Source organism: Onychostruthus taczanowskii, unplaced genomic scaffold (assembly GCF_017590055.1).
Source record: "Onychostruthus taczanowskii isolate IOZ18803 unplaced genomic scaffold, ASM1759005v1 scaffold101, whole genome shotgun sequence".
Taxonomy (NCBI): Eukaryota; Metazoa; Chordata; class Aves; order Passeriformes; family Passeridae; genus Onychostruthus; species Onychostruthus taczanowskii.
The window spans coordinates 1,524,691-1,544,882 of record NW_024496638.1 but is presented as its reverse complement, the minus strand read 5'-3'; the positions used below and the strand labels follow the sequence as shown (position 1 = coordinate 1,544,882).

General features: G+C 45.6%; 1 protein-coding gene across 1 annotated transcript; it reads right to left on the bottom strand.

Moving 5' to 3' along the window:
* Positions 1-993: 993 nt before the first annotated feature.
* On the bottom strand, positions 994-6,670 carry FGF3 (fibroblast growth factor 3). Its single transcript, XM_041412057.1, has 3 exons — positions 6,421-6,670; positions 4,390-4,493; positions 994-1,326 (listed from the first exon to the last, which is right to left on the bottom strand). The coding sequence occupies exons 1-3, from the start codon at positions 6,668-6,670 to the stop codon at positions 994-996; spliced, it is 687 nt and encodes a 228-aa protein (XP_041267991.1).
* Between the last annotated feature and the right edge of the window lie 13,522 nt (positions 6,671-20,192).

Genomic DNA, 20,192 nt, shown 5'->3' with positions numbered 1-20,192 from the left:
TGGAATGGTTTGGGCTGGAAGGGACCTTAAATCTCATCCCATTCCACCCCCTGCCGTAAGCAGGGACACCTTCCACTATCCCAGGCTGCTCAGAGCCCCATCCAACCTGGCCTTGGACACTTCCAGGGATGGGGCAGTCACAGCCTCCTTGGGAAACCTGTGCCAGGGCCTCAGCACCCTCACAGGGAACAACTCCTTCCCAATATCCAAGCCAAACCTACTCTCTTACACATCACATTTGAGTCCTGTTCTAAGAGAAGATTCATCTGTTGGTAAACAGATTTATACTGCCAAAGCCTGAGCAATGCAAATGCCACTTTATCACCATTCATTTATTTAAATGACAAGGTCAGGCATCTTGGAGTTTTAGTTTAACAAAATCAAGGATAATCTGGTAATGTGCAGGTCTGTTGAAGTGTTTGAAGTAGCTGACAATCTTACTTTTCTTGGACAGTCCTGGAAAAAGTATAATTGATAATGGGTGGCCATAAAACAAAAATAAATATATGTAAATTAAAAGAAACAAACCACCAGTTTTCTAACTCCTGTATTATGTAAAAATAAGAATGTAGCCTCTTGTGGCCAGAAGAGCCATGAAAGCACTATACCTTCTCTGAGGACATAAATTTGGTAAGTTAAATATCCATATGGTCTGGGAGGGCAACGTCACTGAGATAATAGCCTATGGCAAGTTAGAATGAAAATACTTGAAATATTTTTTTTTAAGAAAAGAAAACATGAAAGTCATTGCAAAATTATTACATCCAGCTAATTCACCTTTGAAATGTGCCTCAGCTTACCTCCCATCTCTTTCCCCACAGGTAACAAACCTACAACAGCTAAAAGCAAGCGATGCGGGTTTTGGTTCTACTACACAGTGTACAAAACCTGTCACTGTTAATGCCTCTCGTACAATCACAGCTGTTAGTTCTTTTGGTGGCTCTTGGAAGGCTCTCAGTCCCTCCCAGCCCCACCACGAGCTCCCCCACCCCATCAGTGTCCTCTCCTTCTGCGCTGGTTCCTGCTCGGGGCCTTCAGGAGACTCTCCCGGTATTTCGCGTTGCTATGGAACAGCCGGACCATCTCATGGTCTTTGTTATCCAGCACTCTGGGCAGAAAGAGAGAAGATTTCTGTGTCCTGCGGGTTTTGAAGCCCCTCCTGGGTCGTCCTTTGCCATTGATGGAGACGTACCAGAGTCTCTCGGCGCTGGCTTTGCGCTTGGCGCCCGCCCTGCTGGGCACAGTCCGGTACGGGCGGGAGGCGTAGGTGTTGTAACCCAGCTCATGGATCCTCTCCACGAACTCACACTCAGAGTTGTAGCTCTCCTGGGAGGGAAACATGGAAAAAAATCTTAAGCCAGGCTCTCCTCAGCTTTAGGACAAGGACAGCAACACACTTGGTAAGAAAACCACCGAAGGAAGCGCTGAGCCCGAGCGAGGTGTTCCCTGTCGGCAGTGTGAGCACACTCTGCGCACCAGAGACCCTGAGAAGAGGCCCCAGACCAAACCGAAAACAAAAAGGTGGCATGTGAATAGGAGTGAATAGCTCTGCTGGTTGCTCAGCTGTAATTTTTTTTGTGCTTATGAATTTAATGCAGCTGTGAAACTGGACAGGTTATTTAATTGCTGCCCATCAACCTCTGCCATCTATTGAAAAGGTAAAATCCTACAGTGTAATGTAAAATGTGTCTCTTCAATTTGAGTATTAGTCATTAGGTACACTTGCAGTGTGTTACATCCAGTTCAGACTGGATATTTGAGCAGTAAAACATACCTTTATGGAGCTTCTTTGTCAGCATAACAAAACGAAAGCACACTTTGCCTACCAGTGTGCTCCTCCAAAATGCCAAGCAGCTCCTTTATCACAGACTGTAAGGCACAATATGCACCTGTCCCAGTTGCTCACATTTCACATGATCTGTCCAAAATTGCCCCCTTTGACCTGCTCCTTGACGGAGAGACCTCTCTGCAAAAACCTGGCGCAAGGAACCAGGCTTCCCCTCCCTGGAAGCTGGAGAACCAGCACAGACAAAGGACCTCCCACACTGTCCATCTTTCCTTAACTCCAAACCCCATCCTTGCTCCACCCGTGGGATTAAGATTTCAGGATCTAAAACGTGTGAAGCACAGCGGCAGAAGGGAACTACCGCCATGGGTTTTAATTTTTCGCTGTCTGGAGGGTGTGGAAAGGGCACAGGTAGCCAGAAAAGCCCCTAGACCCCACGAGCAGCTTGTCTTTGGTGCTGTTCACTCCCCAGAAACACTGATGGGCGTTTAACAAGATTTTAAAAGACTCCACATGTCCTGGCTTCCCAGCTGTGCAACGGAAGCGCCCTTCCTTGCAAGGACAAGGTTTTCAGATGCTGTGGTGCTGGAGCCCACACAGCCACCAGATGTAGGTGGATCTGTCCTGCTGCCTGCCTCCCTTCTGGCTGGGGAGCGTTTATCACACAGGATAAATCCAGAGGACTATCACAATCTGACAAGGGCACAAAGGAATTCTGCAGGCTCAACAAACCCATCTTGTTGACATGGGGAAATGGGTGAACTGAGGGATAATGGAGTTATTCCAATACCATTTCATAAAATGCTCCCTGGATAATTATACCTGAATTAGTCAGGTTTTTTAAAGAGGGGCCTTGGACAGGGTCTTGGGCTAGCAACAACAGTGAAGCTGTTGGACAGGCAAGCAAAGACAGGAATCTTCTTCTGAGCTGAGCCCTCACCCCTTCCTGCTCCTGTGGAAAAAAGCTGGAAGGGAATAGCATTCCCTGGATTGTCCCTCTGAAACACAAATCTGAACCAGTCTCTCTCGAACTTGAGCTGGAAGGGGACAAATTATCTTTTCAAGTTATACAGAAACCTTCCATGGCTGATATTCTTTGGCACGTGACAGATGAACAAACCAGAGAATGAACAGTCAGGAGACGGCCTGATGCTCCTAGCACCAGAAAGGGAAGTCCAGGAGAAAAGGAGTCTCAGAGCTATCCTGCTGCTGGCTTTTCTGGGCTTTAGGAGAGGAGCTTTTTGCTCAGAATTTGTTTAGTCTTATTTTAATTCAGTGTAAGTAATCTGAAGGGAAAAACCCCTATTTTGAAGAAGAAAGAGAGAAAGATGAGAAAGAACTTGAAAAAAATAATCCTTCAAAATAATTTCTTTGGCTCTGAACTGATGTAGGAGGTCCATTGAAAAATAAACCCATTTCAGTCAGAATATTAACCAGAAGCATACAACTGAACAGCTTTTACTTCGGCAAGCAGAGCTACCATGCCCTCATTCCTCTTCAGCTGCATTTTCCTTTGCCAAAATCGTTTGTAGTGTGGCTCTCTGCAGTAGCAAAGAGCACTCATCTTTACACAAAGCCCCCTTAATCAGTGAGCATCACATGAGGCACATTAGAGAAAGTGGGTCATAAACACTGCCAGAACATTCCTGAAAAGCTGGAGTTAAAGGTGTCAACCTGGGGAGGGACAGAGTTGATTGTGTCACCTGGGCTGGGTCCCCATGGGACAAGATCACATCGCTCAAGTGTTTGTCCTGCTGCTCAAACCAACAGAATTACATTTAATGGCTCCCAGGAGGAAGCAAATTTCACCTCAGCCATATTTCCCCTCTTCTAACCTGCTTCCACGCCCCAGGATTCATGGGGAAACTGCACAGTTTGGCTGTCCTGCAGTGAGAGATCACAAGATTGCTGGGATGTAATCAAAGACAGTGGAAGAAATTCAAGTAGGGAGATAATGTGTGTGGTACACGCTGACAAACGTGCCCTGGTATGTCCCTGAGTGTGAAGAAGTCTAAGCTGAAGTATTTTATTCACTCAGGGGAAATACTGTCTGGGCTGAGAAGGCAAGGCTCCCACTTATATCAGCACACCCCAGATTTTATCTCACAGATCAAGAAAAAAATTAGGTCAAAGCAGTAAAATAAGGTGTTTATTTTCACCTTTATCTTCTTGCACCTTCTCCTTTTTGCTTTCCTTGCATAGCCCTGCCTTTTAGCACTGCAAATTCTTCCACTGCCCAGCCATTAGCTCTGTGCAAAGAAACTCCCATCAGGAGGCTGCTTTCCTGTAGCATCAATGCTCAGTTACTTCTGGACACTCTTTACCTGACATGTCTCTGCCAGCATCCAAGTTCCTTATAAAATATGGACAATTCCGACATTCCACACACCTGTGGCTGTCCAGGCAGTAGGAAAGTAAGAACACACCTTTTCCCCCACTTTTAAGAATATACTCATTGGTTGCCTGTAATCATTCCAGGCAAAAACCTCTTGCAGCTTTGCTCTTCGCTAGAAGTGTGGATTTATAAGAAATCAGTGTTCCCCACTAGACCTGTTCCCCCCACAGGAAATGACAGGCACGTGCCAGGCTTCAGTAAAACTTACTGATGCATAAAGTCTGCCCCTCTTGTTCATGGCCAAGTATCTGCCAGAGAACAGGCCCTTGATGGCAACCACTCCAACATCCACAGCAGTTATTTCCAGAATACCTTGAAAGAGAATTAGGAGATGTGTTATTGCTCAGGTGTAATTTTTTGAGATACATTTGCATGGCTGCTTACCTGAGAAGTGTGATGTCACAGCTACTACTTGCTCACATAAGAATCAGGGCAACCATGTGAATGAAATTATTATCATTTGAAACAATACAAAGCAAGGATGATGCGGGAACTGTTCGAGACAAGGTGGACAAGAAACCCCAAGATGTCTGATTGAGATTGAGCTCTTCCAAAAATGAAAAAGATCTGACACTGAACTAGAGGTTCACTCAATCCTATAGGTGTATAAAAAACTTTAAATCCTTTTTAATGCTTAGGAACACAAGAGCTCTTGACTTACTGAAGCCAGTCACAAAGCCGCCCATTTCAGGGCAAAGCCCTTGCTGAGGTCTCCAGAGGGTGAACCAGAGCAAGGCTGCTGCATTTTAGAGCCATGTACGTAATCATGAAAGGGACTTGTGGCTTAGGAAGTCAGTGCTGCTCTCCAGACAAGGACTGTATGACTGTCTGAGACAAATTTAAAGGGAGGATGTTTTCAGGCCATCCAAGGTGGGGTCCTGCCACACAAGAAGTGTCACAGCCGAGGCTGGTGCAACACCTGCCCAAATGTCCAGCCAAAGGTGCCAGGACACCGATGGAGGCACAAATGACTCAGAGGATGCTGTTTTATGTGCATGGCTCTCCATCAGGCTCACTCAAACCCTGCTCTTAACTCTCCAGCCACGGTCTGATAGCTCTGTACTTTCTATGAGCGCTTGAAATCAAGAGGTGACCCCTGCACCCAAACCTACTGCTGCATTTTGGAAAGCCTGAAGGCAAACCTGGGGGCCCGTTCCCTGCGCAGAGCTGGATTGCTGGGAGCTCTGGGAGAGCTGGGCTGGGTTTGGCACAGCTGGTTTGAATCAGGCACCGGTTCGCTGCTGAAGGAAGCCTCCTCCGGGCTGTGACAGCGAGGGGGGGTTTCTCTAGGAAATAGTGGTTTTCCTTTATGGACTTCAGACAGATCCCTGAGGTTTCCCTATCTCTGTGTGCCATCACCAGGCGGGATTTACGCATCCTGGGGTGGCGGGGCCGGGGCGGAGACCCGGCCGTGCCCAGGCTGGGTGCGGGGGCGCCGGGGGCTCCCCGGTGCTGAGCCCCGCTCTCCCCCCTCCTGCCGCCCTCGCACAAACCCCCTCACCACCGACATATCCGCTTTCATCCTAATTACCGCCGCTGCCCGGCACATGTCAGAGCGGACAGATGTGACTGAGCCGGCGGAGGCTCAAGCCCGCCGCGGGAGCCAAGCTGGGACGGGACGGGAACACGCGGGCAGCCCCAAAGGGCTCCGGGATCGGCACCGGGAGATGCCCCGCACCGGGAGATGCCGGGCAAAGGCTGCCCGGCGGTCCGGGCTGGGGCAAGGCTGGCCCCCGGCGCAGTGAGCCCGAGTGACAGCTCGACCCTGCTGCGCAGGGCAGGGTCGCAGTCCCCGTCGGGGAAACTTGAGGTTTGGGGGGGTCTCCTCCTGCACCGGGGGGATCGCGATCTTCCGCCGGCGGTCGGGTCCCCGCAGCCTGCAGGACCGGCTCGGGAGTTCCCGTCCGCTTCGAGGGCCGGGGATGCTGCCAGCCCCGGGACAGCGGAGCTGCGTGTCTGGCGGAGCCAGCGAGGCGGCTCCTGGAGCGCCGAGGCGAGGGGAGGGGGCCAAAGCCCCGACCCCGGGGGATGCCCCCGGTGCCCGCCGAGGAGCCGCAGCCGCCGCGGTGGGCAGCCCGGAGCAGCGGCGCAGGCGGGAGCGGCTTGGCCACCGCCCCGTCCGCCCCGTCCAGCGGCCGCTGCCCGCCGGGGCCGGGGCAGAGCCGGGATGCGGGCCGGGGATCCATCCCCATTCCCACCCAGCCCCGCCGGTGTGCGGCGAGGCGAGCCCGGTACTCACTGAAGGCGCTGTTCTTCTCCAGGGTGCCGTTGATCCTGCCGCTGGGGTGGATCTGGAGGTGGTACTTGGTGGCACAGTAGAGCTTCCTGCGGCGGGGCGCTCCCCCGAGGTGCTCGTAGACGCCGCCGCGTCCTCCCGCATCCCGGCGCGGCCGGGGGCCGGCTCCGGCGGCCTCGGGCACGGCCGCGGCCCGCCCTGGGGAGCACGGCTCCTGCAACAGAGTCAGGAACAAGATCCAAATTATAACCATTGTGGCATGATGGCCGCAGCGCTTAGTCTGCTGGGGAGAGCGAGGCTCGCGGCGAGTGGCACCAGGGGTCCCATTAAAGGCGTCTTGCTAGCAGCACTCCGGAGATGCCGAGCGCACGCTGCTTCGAGCCGCTCAGCATTGGCAAGATTTTATCAGCCTCGATCTGGCCCTTTTATCTGTCTCAGATTTACTTAAATCAATAGACATCGGCAAAGGCCACCGAAGAGTCCCAGCTGTTTGTGTTACACGCAGCTGCCGTGATCAGCCTTCTCCTTGGATTTCCAGATAGACAGACGGCATGCGTGAGACAGAGAGGCAAGGAGGGAGACAGGGAGGGAGGGAGGGAAGGAGCCGCTGAATTTCGGCAGGAGACTGTGGGGAAAATAGTTGATCGACGGAGCATAGAAATAAAAGGAGCTTCCTGCAACAATAGCCTGATCTGCGACCAATTGATACAGAGCAGAGGAGGCAAAAGGTATCAGTCTCGTGTGAACTCCCAGAGTGCAGCGTGGATAAAATTACACAGCATCTCTCTCTCTCTCTCTCTCTCACCCTGCCGGCACCGCACACCCCCGCACGGGGGCCGGCCGCAGCCGCGGACCCTCCGCCGAGCGGAGCCCCCCGCGCTCCGGGAAGGGGGGATGATGCTCCAAGGGAGCATCTTCGTGAGGCGGCTCTGGGGAGTGCGCGTGTTGGAGGAAGAGGAGTGAAGCAGGGGGTGCGGGTCCCGGCTCCCCGGGAGGCGGTGGGGGGAGAAAACAGCCCCGTGGCTCGCACTCGGGATTCGCTCTGCGTGTGCGTGCCCCCCGCTCTGCCCCGGTGAGGAGAGCAAACAGTTTATTCCTAAATCATTCCGCTCACTTTTAGTACTAGTAGGCGTTGTTTAGATAGAGCTTTCACGATTTAATCATTCCCAAATTAACTTAGGCGAAGTAAGGCCCGGCAAGTGTTCTGATGTACGTCCCTGAGTGCATTTACAAGAAGTCATAGCTAATCCTTTTCCTTGACTCCTGGAAAGTGCCTGGAAAGTCTCATTAGCTAGCGCGGAGCTGCCCTCGCTACCCTGTCGCTTCACACCACTGCCTACGCTTTCAAAAGAGGATGGAGCCACCTATAAATAAATACAAAAGAAGGCAAAAGGTTCAACAGCTCCGTGAATTACGCTGTCCCTGCGTGCTCCTCAAAGGCAGCTCGTTAATTAGATTTGCATCTGAAACAGGCAGTAGGAGTTTTGGGGAAGTGTTTGAGAGATAATTAGTATTAATGTGCTTGAAGGGCACACAAATACACCTTTGAAGTGAGTCACGTCACAATTCGAGCGTTTGACCTTGATCAATATAATTTTTAATTTTTTTTTTCCCGGAACTGGCCGACATGAAGGGGTCTATACATTTTTTTAAGTACCTTCCTATGTAGAGAAGGACGATTTTCCTACACGTTAAAGACTTCTTTGAAAAGGGAAGCTTTTACTAGCGGGAAAATAAGGGAAGGGGTACGACCTTTTCCTAAAAGGAATGGCAGGAGGACGGAACTGTCTGGAAAGCTACTCCCCCTTTTAAGCTGTGCTTAATATTTAGTAGTTCTTCAAGGCTAAAAGGATTTTCATTATACAGTGGTCTGGAATAAAAGGCAACACACAAAAAAACCCACAAACGCCCTCTCCGCCATTACCACCCTTCCTCCCCCTTTGCTTCTCCACAAGTTAAGCCCCAGCCTCACAAGGAGTTTGATCTGGGGATGATAAATGTTTGTACAATTAATTCTTTATTGCTGTTCTCCTACAATGCCACTGCCAGGCAGTCAAGTGGTTCCAGCGTACCCATTGTAAGCTAAAAAAGCAATATATGCAAGTAAAAATATGAAAATTTTAAACGTGCAGGACCCCAATTTTGGAGTGTATGGGGTGAGGGGAGAGGGGTGTTGCTTGGGGGCTAAATCCTCCAGTCTGTCCTAAAAGAAGAACTTCTGTGGAAAACTTTTCTCTCGGGGATGCTCCGTAAATCGTCTCCTGGGGACTCGTAACCTCCGACGAGCTACGAGACAACTGCGGCAGCAGAAAAATAACTCTTAACGTGCCACGAGTCTCCTGAAAGATGCTTTCACCGGCAGCGTTTGAAGAGAAGATAAAACACAATTACTGACAGTAATTACAGCGATCTCTTAAGAGCAAGCCTCGGCTCTGTCCCGAGCCTGGTGCATCGCCCTGTGGATGCGCATCTTGACATTTTCCGGTTTGGGATTCGCAGGGCATTTTCATTAGCGCTCTGAAAAAAAACCCACACCAATCCCGCAAGATCCTCCTCCCGCCGCCCACCGCAGTAATAAACCCCAACGACCAGTGGGTGGAAGAGTAACACGCTAATGACTTTTGCTCAAATTGTTTCCATCTTGATCACATTTTCATAATTAGCGCCATCAGCCGCAAATCTTTCCGCCCTGGGCATCTGCCGCGGCCGGGCTTCCCGAGCGATGTGGATTCTGCTTGTTAGGGAGGGGAGCACTCACAGGTCTGTCATTAATGGTCCCCCTTTCAAACGAAACCAACCCGACCCCCACGGAAATATCCAAGGGCCCCAACTACCTCGTCTCACTGGGCATGAAGTCGTTTCGCTCTGCTCAGACATCCCTGCAATAAAGCATAAGCCCACTCTTGTATATTTTAAGTTTGTCTGGTGACCATTCTTGAAAACAAAAAGGGTCCCGTTGATGTGGTCTGATTCTAACAGGGCCTGCCACGTCAGATGTGGTCTACCGGCTCTTTCTGGAAATATTTTTAATTATGCCCCAGAGCTCCTTGTAGCCCCAAAATCACAATCAGAGAGCGGCTCGGGTCTGTCACTTCACGCGGGGGGGAGAAGAGGCTCTAGACCGTACGTAACTAGATCAAAATTACGGCTGATAATGATCTCCTAATTCGCTCGAAGTGTGTGATGTTAAATGGAACGCGGCAGGGATCTGTTGGTTTGTTTTTTTTTTTGCTAACCGAGTGTTTCGAAGGCTCCTCTCAGTTCAGCCATAAACCAAGCGTTTCTCCTGCAAAGCCATTGGGTGAGAGCGAGCGTTTGCCACAGAGCTTTTTATCTTTGTGAGCACGTGAAGCACTCGTACCCTGAACTAATTACCCGACGAAAAGGAACATATATATATATGTGTGTGTGTGTGTGTGTATGTATGTGTATACATATATATATATATATATAAATAAAAATATATGTATGATATATGTATTCAGATATAGGCGTGTAAGATCTTTACGGAGACACAATTTTTACTTAAGTATTACCTAAGCATAAACATGAAGAAGAAAAAAAAAAAAAAAAAAGGGGGGACAAAAACTTTGAAAGCGCCAACTTTAAGCTGTAATAAACTTTGCAAACACCCATCTTGCAGCGACGGGGCTGTGAATCAGGATGTGCTGCTCCTCCGCGCCCGGTGCTGATTTACGACCGGCCCGTTACTCCAAGGAGAAGGAAGTCACAATTTGTAGAGCAATAAATACCGAGGCGGTGGGTGGAGCCCCCAATCGCTCTCCTTCTCCAATTAAAAATCCATCCCAGCTCAGCTGCGGAGCGTGGGAAGGTCCCAAAGAAAACAGGCGCGGTGCTGATGAGGTGTTTGTTTGCCATGCGCTGATGGCATTTTCCGAGCGGAGCTTTCCTCCCTGCTGCAGTCCCCTCACACCTGCTGACACCGGGAAGAGCCCCTAAAATCCAATTGATTTCATTCGGCTATATTTTGTTTCCTTTGTGCTGTGCTGGCGGGGTTATTCCGCACCCCGCGAACAATATAATCTTGTTTAAATGACTTTCCAGACCACACAGCATCGCATTACCCCGTTCCGTGGGGCGGGCAATGCTTTTGTTGTGTTGGACACTGGTAGCTCCCCGAAAGCAGAATGCAGGCAGAGTGGAGGAGGAAAGCTCCGCAGAGGAAATTCACAGCTTCTGAAGTTCAGGTTGCTTTTCTAGGTGGGGAAAATAAGATATGGGTAATTTCCAATGAAAGCACATGGAAAGACAGCTCTAAAAGACATGTTAAACACATAAAATGCATGAAATAATTTTTCCCTTTATCTACTCATATGAAATGTTTTTCACTTCTATAGTAACTTTTTTTTGCAGTTTGTGAAGAAACAATCTGAAGTCTTTAGGATGACACAGCTGATTCTACATATATTATGTGAGCTACTGCTGTATTTCCCTTCAGGCAGTAAATTAGTTTACAAGTTTTGATCTTCTTCATTTTGGTTAAAACATTATATAATTGAGGTCTATTTTTGTTGTTGTTGTTACCATTATTAATATTTCAAGATGCAAGTGCCTAAATTCCTACCAAAGTTGGTGAGTTTCTCTGTCTGAGGACCAAGGGATTAATCCTTCATTCAAAGCCCATGGAATTCACTAAGAGCCTTTTCTTTAATGCCAGTGAATTTGGATCAGGCCCAATCTTATTACTAAAAAAATTATTTTCTGATAATCTCTTAATGGTTTACTGAATGAAAATATTCAAAACAATGGATGCAGCAATATTAAAGGAGGAAAAAAACCCCAATTTTTTACCCTCTGCTGCTTACACCTTTTCAACACAAGACACAAAGGAAACAGTAGAAGAGATGTAACAGGGGAAAATGTGCAATGGTGAGGTTTAGGTGACTGTCAGGTGGCTTGGACAGACCTGTGGCAGGCTCAAAGTAGGCTACAATAGGGATATTCAGACTCATGCAGAACTATAAACTGCAGCCACGAAAATAACCAAACACAAAGATAAGGGCTGGTCCAGAAGAGGAGCAAGGGAGTGCAAAAACAATAGAAATGTAATTTGGTGGGGACCTGGAGACCGTGTTAGCATACCTGCTTCACACCTTTGATACCTCAATCCTTACTTAATAGCCTGAAAAACTTAACAGCCAGGAAAAACTTTTCCCTGTTTTTGGTAACACAGCACATGTTTTTGAAATCAAAGATTTACTCTGGTGTACCTGGGAGAAATATCTGGTCCATACCCACGATGAAATTGCACTTTGTGCCTGAAGTACCTGCTGTTCAGATTTAGAATTTATTCCCCCTTTGCTTTCACAATCAGGGGCTTGTTATGATCTTACTCAGCCCTGCAAATCTTTGGGAATTGGGTTACCCGAAGATAAAAGATCTCTCTCCAAGGTGTGGCTGGATCAACACTTTGCAAAATCAGATGACAGGCAGAGGGGTCAGGCCTAGGTCTGTGCCCAAGCACCAGGGATAAAACCTGGAAGTGGCTGCCTTAGGAAAATGCCGCATGCATTTGTCCCTGGGGGAGGGAACACTGGTGCCAGGAATGATCCACTCCACTCTGAAGATCAGCAGCTGTTGTGTTTAAACTCTTCTGGGAAGATCAGATCAAGGTTTGCATCATATGCCTGGGGTTTTCCCCAAAATCCCATCCATGGTTATATGTTGTCCTCAGAATGCCATGATGCAAAGTGCCTTAAAGTTCCTCCTATCTCCAGGGATGAGGAATGGGACCAAGGAATCAGGAGAAATGCAGGCAAGAAAGATTATGAGATTTTAAAATCTAAAAAAAAGCTGATGTAGACAACAACAGAAACACCAAGTTAGTACCTTAGATGAATTTCAGCAGAATTCCTCTTTTCCCACAGGGGAATGATCCCGGATGTGTTCCTGCACCACACAAACCAGGATGCCACAGAGTAATGGTGAAAGGGAAAGGTGCAAAGAGGGACAAGCTGAAAGGATATTTCCCTTTTGTACTCCCTGCATTTATCTCTCAGAGCCTGGGTGGGACATGAAATGGAGCCATGAATAACTCCTGGGGGTACAAATATGTGAGTTTGTCTCTAGCCCCAAGCCCCTAAGGCCTCTCTGGTTACTGAGTTTCACACAGTGGCCACGACCTTTCTGTTCCACCTCTGTGTGGTAGGTGGGAGGCACTCAGGGCACACCTGGAGAGGCTTGGCATGGAATCAGTGTTGTTTTGCTCCCCTCCAGAAGGTCTGCAGTCAAGGAGAATGTGGGATCAGGCTCTGGGGCTTAGCCAAGCCAGCAGAAAAGTGGCCTCCACTTGATACAGACCCTTCCCAAAATGGGCATTTCATCTCACAGGGGGATTAAAAACCTCTCTTGCTAGACCTGGAACTCTGTAGAGGAAATAAACTGCTGAGAAAAAAACCACATATTTCCTGTCTTCATCTTTTTTTTCCCTATTTTGTGAAAGCAGAAGTCCTACCACTTAAATCCTCAAAACAAACCAAGCCAACAGGGAGGAATTCATCAGTCTTGTTCTGCCACTGGTTACCCCACGCTAGCAGGTGTGCCCTCAGTTCCTCTGGTGCTCTTCTGCAGCACTTAACACATTTTATTTTTCATAGCAGTTCCATTAATTAGGGTACTAATCAACTGATTAATACCATGTTCTAGATATCCTGTACCTAAGGCAGTTCATCTAAGAAAGTATGGGGTAGATAAGACAATTTGGGTCTCTTGTTTCAACCCAATTTGGCTGCCTGAGCTGCTAGAACTGAAGGTATATTTTTCACCTGTAATATAAAGAGGGAGTTTCAATAATTGAATAGTGTGTTATCTCAGTGCACTTTCTCATCTGAGACAGTCTTCTACAATTTCTCCTGTCCTCAGAAAAATATCATAGAAGCGGTGACCCAAATTAGCAAAATGATCCAAAATAAATAAAACGTGCCTGGAATACCTCAGAAGGAAGGTGCAGATGCAAGCTGTGAGAGGTGACAACACAGAAATGGACTGAGGGCTGCCTGTGACAAAGCTGGTGCTGCCAAGTCACAGGAGAAGTGCTCTACCCAGCCTTCTCTACTTGCAGCCTCTCGTTAAAATTAGTGATTTTTAGCCCCAGCAGAATATTTTCCCACTGAACAGGGCTTTTTGGAGGCAAAGGGACGTGGTGTGATGGTCGACAGAAGAGGTCAGAGCGTTTCTTTCCCTGCAGGTGAAGCCCAAGTGTGCACACAAGGGTCAGCTCTGGGGAATCTTTGCACTGCCAACATCCTCCGTGTGCTGGAAGCCACCACTGAATTTGCAATGGATGTTTTTCCCAGCACTTCTTTTGCAGCAGTCTCTCTTTCCTTGCAATTGAGTGACATAAGCTCGTAAAGTAGGTCAGCAAAACTAGGATCTAATGACCAATATTATTTTTTATGTCTCTAAACCTCATTGCCACATCTGAATCCTCTTCACTGTTTTCTTTCAAGTGTTTTTCTCTCCTGAAAATAAATAAAAATATAAAATCTGCTTTCTCTCCTCTAGCTGGGATGGCTGACTGGTAAGTAAAGTTGATTTTTTTTCTGAAAGAAAAAAATAAACCAGAGACTCCCAGGATAGATGAGTTGCATCCTACAGATGTGGCATCTTAGAGAGCTTTACTAAGACCTTTTTTTTGGCAGGTATGTACAGAGCAGAGTTTTTCCTGTGGCTCACTTAAAAAGAATTGATGCATCTGTCAGAATCCATTCTTTAGTGAGTTACAGGAGGCAGAGTCAGCACTTATTTGTGTTGTTTTGTGTCTTTATGTTTGAACGCTGCTTTCTCCGAAGGGTGTTTGTTGCCGTGAATCTCTCCTTGGTAATCTAGTCATTTGGCCTTAATAGACCACCTCAAAAAATAAAAAAAAAAAAAAGAAAAAAAAAAAGAAAAAAACCCCCAGGGTCCGTGGAAGCTTTCAGGTTTTGTTTCTTTTCTGAAATCACTTGTCCTCTGATTTTAACACTTAACCACTAAACCCACTGACTGCCTGCACAGACCAGTTGAGGTTCCTATTCCAGGAACATTTTTCCCTCCTGCCCCATTCTGATATTTTATTGTATGAAAAAGGGTAAATTGGAATGTGAAGGAGTCAGGTCACTCACTTGAAGTGCAGGGCACCATCACCTGCGTGTCTCAGGAGCACCTTGTCCATTCGTTTATTAACGCTGATCCTGGGGTTGTGCTCCAGCCACATCTGAGTGCAACATTGCTCCTTAAAAACTGATACCTGTATCAGACTTCAATAGTGAATCTTGGACTACTTTTCTGAGATATTTCTTTGGATAATTTTGGTTCACAGGGCTCCTCTGAGATAAATCAGTGAAGTTACTGTCAGACAAACATCTGAACTGAAAGAGAACAGTGGGTTTTATAATCACCCAAATTTTACTGAAGGAGAATGCAAATAGTTATAAAGAATTATTTGCTTTTGTCTGAAATTTTGAGGTTTCAAATGTAAATTTTTTTTTTCCAGGTCACTCATTAAAATCTATTCTTTGCCCAGAGAGGACACCCACCTCTGAGCAGACACACAAACACAGACACACACACAGGCACACCTGCAGCCTCTACCGTGTGCAATGCCTGAACTTGCAAACTCTTTGTCATGGAAGTAATCTTTATTCACGTGAGCAGCCCCACCAGACTATTCATGCAATGGAGAATTACTCAATGAGTAAAACTTTTGCAGAATCAAGTCCTGGATCTAACAACAGCATTTTAATTACAGACAATCCCCGAGCAATGTGTACAAAAGAGTTTTTTTCCTGGACAATAACAAAGGTTATTAGCCTGTTCTTTTTTCCCCCTTCTTGCTCTTTGGTTTGAAAGGAGGCACCAATAATCCAAACCAAATAAAACTGACCTTTGAACCTTTTTTGCTGTACTTTTTCTCATGCCATGATTTCTTTAGTCTGTTAGTGATCTGAAGGCTCGTTCTGGGCTACAGCCACTTTCCCAGACAGGACTGCCTTTCGTCCCCTGACAAATCACTGCTGAGCCCCTTTTGTCCTGCACCACTTTGATCTCACCTGCCTGTCAGGCAGAAAAGAACTCCCGTACAGTCAGAATGCATTGCAAACAAATTGGCAACCATTTCATTCCTGTGCACCATTTTCAGCAGAGATCAAGACAGAGAATTTTTAACCCTTTTCTTGACCCGCAGGACTAGGAGGGAATGCTGGGTTACGGTGGATTGATAAGATAATTTATTAAGGAATGGAAGGATTAATAAAAACGGTGAAAAAAGCCCCCAAATCTCTCCAGGTCAGAAATGCATGGCATATTCTCTCTCAAGTACAAAGGGGTTATTGCCCTTTGTGGGCAGTGCTATGCTCAGATACAAGCTTTGTAGAAGATAGATTCCCTTTAATTGGACAGCTGCTTAGGCATAAACTAAAGAAACATAATAGGTATTCTACAATGTGAATTAAATTAATCCTATTGTAAATAACCATTGGAGTATTTAAAGAGATATCTGAATCCTTTCCAACATCCAAACTTAGCCATAGGTGAGTTTCTTTCCCAGTTTAATCTCAGTAACTTTTCGTGTTTAATTTTTATTTTAAATTCTACAGTTCTTCATCAGATAAAGTTTAGAAAAGACATTGCGTAGCAATTGGCAGAGACTCTGTGCGTTTCACTCTGTGATATTGGAGGAATCCAGTCCTTGAGCTCCTTGAGTCCTTGAGATTTGCAGGCTCATAGGTGTATTCCAGCTGTTTGCCATTTATCTTCCCCCACGTGCCAGCCTCCTTCCACAGCAGCAGCCCTGTTTACCCAAAGGCAGCTTTTTATCAAAATACCTCTCCACCTTTATTTTAGCCTAGCAGTACATGTTGTACTCAGAGAAAGGAACTTTAACACATCCCTCTCTTCTATTTAAAATGATTGAAAGAAGAAGTATAAACTTTTGGAGAAAGCAAAGCCACACCAGTGATGAAAAGGAGAAAGAGCATTCAAACCTGTTGTCAAACATACATATGAATGAAACAGTGGCATGCTGCACAAAAAAGCATTTGAATTACATTTTATAGCTGAAAGTTCAACGTTTCTATTTTCCTGCCACACTTACCTGATACAAACAGTAGTGATTATTTTATTGATATCAATATATACCCACATATTTGTTTGGTTTAGAGTGTGTAAATTTTTCTTTCAAGTGTTACTCTGCTGACTTCTCCACAAGGAGAGAATGCTTTATTTGGCAGGAAAAAAAATCCTCTGAAATTAAAAGGAAAGAAGCTGTTTAAGAACTGGTTCTAAATGTTAAAAGAAAACTATTACCAAATCTCAGTTTTTCTTCATTATTCTGACATCCTGATAATGTTTAAATATACATGAGATAAAGATGCTGTTAAAATAGAAAAATGTTGTTAAAATATATGAGATATAAATGCTGTTGCTTCTTGACAGTGAAGCATTGGAATTTTTTTTCTTGAAAATTGACCTAAGTACAGCTTCATTTTCTGAAATCTCAGTCCCCAAAGTGTGAGAGCAGAATCTCAGTATCAGCTAAATTTTGCTGGATGGGAAGAAATTGTTGGCTTGTCTACATGTTTCATGGAATGATGGAATCATTAAGTGGTTTGGGTTGGAAGGGACATTAAAGTTCAACCAGTTCCACTCCCCTTCATACAGGCAGGGACACCTTCCACTAAACCAGATCTTCATCCAGCCTGGCCTCGAACAATCCCTGGGGTGTCACATTCCCAGGAGAATGCCCTTCAATTTCCTTCCATACATAAAAAAGGCCAGTCATGGTGGAGGGGTTGAACCATTTCTTGTGACCAGACTCTTGGAAAATGGACAGGCTTCTGTATTTTCACCTCTCATTCCCAAACACAGTCAGGATCTTTTCAGAAGGATCCCTTCCTATCTCACCTTGCAGCTCTTCCTCAAGGACATTTCATGGCCACCCTTTTTTTGGTGCTGCCCTGTGTCTCCTGCACTCAGCCTTCGAGAAAAACCTTTGAGAATCCCCTTCAATTTGTGCAAAGCATAATTTTGTCCCACCAGCTGTTCAGCGATTAATCCTAAATTGCACAGTTTTTAACAGGGAATTCTCTGTAATGGAACTCAGTAAGTTTGGAGTAGGGTCGTTTTTCATGGAATTTCATGGGGATCCTGGTTGTGGCTGGGCCAGATCATCTAAGCCAGCCCTGAGAAGGAGCAGACCTAATAAATATGTGGTACATGTGGTGATGATGCTGCTGCTGCTGCTGTTAACCCAAGCTGAGCTGCACTGCTGCAGGTACATTTACAGGGGAGATGGTCACCAAAATTCTGTAAAGACAACAATCTATACAACAACTGGGGATAAAAATTCCAAGGAGGTGTTGCCAAAAGATGCCAAGGAGAAGCTCCTTCACCATAATGTTCTCCAGATATCTTTATGGCTACCACTGACCTTTCTGTTTTAGCCAGTACAAATTAGAGTCTTTCTTAGAGCAGTTCTTTGTTTTTATGAAGTGAAAATGCAGCTTGTGTTTGACCCAACTTGTGCAAAAGTCAGCTCCAAGTTACCTTTCCTATCAATTGTTTTGACTGACATTCTCCCCCTGTAACTCTACACACAGCTTTCAAACTAGGTTTGAAAACCTTTCCCCTGCCTTTTTTTTTTAACCTGTTCCCATCAACTATTTAAGGTGCACTCATTTTTCTGCCCACACACAATTGTGCACTAAACTCTTTCACATTGGGTTAATTCCCTGACTTTAAAATCTATTCATTGACATCCAGAAGAAAAAAAAAGTAAACATGTCTTTAAAGGATGGCATGAATGGTTGAATCAAGATTAGGTCCCCCCTCTTGTTAGTCCCTGATTTTCAGGGAAGCCTGCAGTCTTCAAAAATCAATTGTCTCCAAAGCTCCAAAAAGCAAAGGAATGAGCAGGGGTCAGACTCAAGAGCATCCCTGAAGTTAACATTACCTAAGTACTTTAAACGATCACTAATTAGTGCTTTCAGCCACCACAGGGCTGAAATATCTTATTTGGCAACAGACAATTGTGTCAGGCGGGCTGGAGCAGGTCCCTAGCAGGGGCAGCAGAGCCTGCAGCAGAGAGAGCTCCTGGAGGAGCCGTCCTGGTCCCCTCTGCACTGCTCCGGCTGGGGCGGCCACAGGGCTCTGCCTGGACACTGGTGCATTCCGTGTTTAATGCAGCCCTGTTTGCCTTCCATCAGGAGCACGAATGCCCTTCTGTAGGTGTTTAGGAATCTGGCAGTGGAAAAAAAATAAGCATCAGTGCTGAGTGTTTCGGAGGCAGCTCAGAGAAATCCTTCTGGTGTTCTTAAAAACAGCAGCAAAACAATCAGGAAATTTTTACTTCCTAGCTGTGTTGAATTCGGTAAAGCTCAAGTTTACTACCCACAGTTGCATTTAAATGGGACAGGAGTATCTAAAGGAGCAGAGAATTATTATTAAATACTGCTGGATGTTTGAGTTTCAAATCAACAGCCCTAAATATTTTCTATTACATACACACAAAATGATCCTCAGACGGACAGGTAAGGATTTGACATATAACCATTTTTTAAGAGTTCATTTACAGACACCAAGTATCAAATTCTTGATGGAGGTATCATAAATTACTTGCAAACTGAATGCAGTGAAATGTGGGAATAATGGCTGCACACACAGACAGAGATCCGCCATAGCAAACTGGCATTTGAGCACCATTTGTGAAAGTGGTGTTTCACAACGACTTCATTTTTTCAAAGCCAGCAAACATTTACAGTTTATTCATTACTGTAAAGTAAGATGAGGACAGGAAGTCAGTGGAGATTCCAACAGAGTAGGGCAAAGCTTTGACTTGGATCTTAGTCTGGACTTTGCTGTGTTGTACAAATTAAATTTTCTTTTCTGGCAGCTATCACGGAATCAATTAGGAACCACAGAATCAATTAGATTGGAAAAGATCTCTGAGATCATGGACTAAAACCTTTGGCTGATCACCACCTTGTCAACCAGACCATAAGCCACATCCAGTCCTTCCTTGGACACTTCCCTCACATAAACTGCATTGAACCATGAAAAAAAACCCTACTTCTGTGATAGTTAGAAAGCAATCATCAGAAAAAAAAGTGGGACTGTGTCTGTTATAAAGAAAAGTAAAATTCTCTTTGTCTGCCAGAACACAGTGTCTGAATTTACAAATTAAAAAAAAAAATAATTGGCATGTTTTGAGTTTTTTTATTAAAAATAAATTTAGTGAAGACAAATTTGTTTTGAAGATGGAAATTCTGGATTCTTCATATCAACAACAACAAAAATTCATGGAAAAAATCTGCATAATACCAGCAAAAATCTTCAAAGTTCTACTCTGGCTTCTTCCTCTTTTCTTGACTCTGCCTGAATTTCACTTCTTCTGTTTTACAGCACACTTTAGTGGAGGAGCTTCATTGTTATGTCTCAAAGACAAATAAACAACTTTCTAATTGATCTTGTCTGTCAGGAGTTTGTTTCAGATTCTAATACTTAAACTGCAGCCACCAGAATGCTAACTTCTGTTGTGTCCAGCACTGATTTTATCGAGAAAAACAGCTTCAAAGATGCTGCCAGTCCATCCTAGAGACAGTAAATAAGTCCTGTCAGAATGACAATTTACAACAGAAAATAAATTCTAAAGAAATGTCTACTCTAAGGTTAATATAAATTTTGCTATCAAACTTTGGATTTCTCAGATTTGATGATATTACCCGGCCTTGGGATTTTCAAATGAAGGAATAATTTAGAACATTTTTTTTCTGGGGATT

Excerpts from the sequence above, each read along its gene's own strand:
- FGF3 (XM_041412057.1), bottom strand. The coding sequence starts at position 6,670 with ATGGTTATAATTTGGATCTTGTTCCTGACTCTGTTGCAGGAGCCGTGC. Across the intron at positions 4,494-6,420 it reads GGAGAAGAACAGCGCCTTCA|GTATTCTGGAAATAACTGCT; the intron begins GTGAGTACCGGG and ends TTCTCTTTCAAG. Across the intron at positions 1,327-4,389 it reads GGGGCAGACTTTATGCATCA|GAGAGCTACAACTCTGAGTG; the intron begins GTAAGTTTTACT and ends TTTCCCTCCCAG.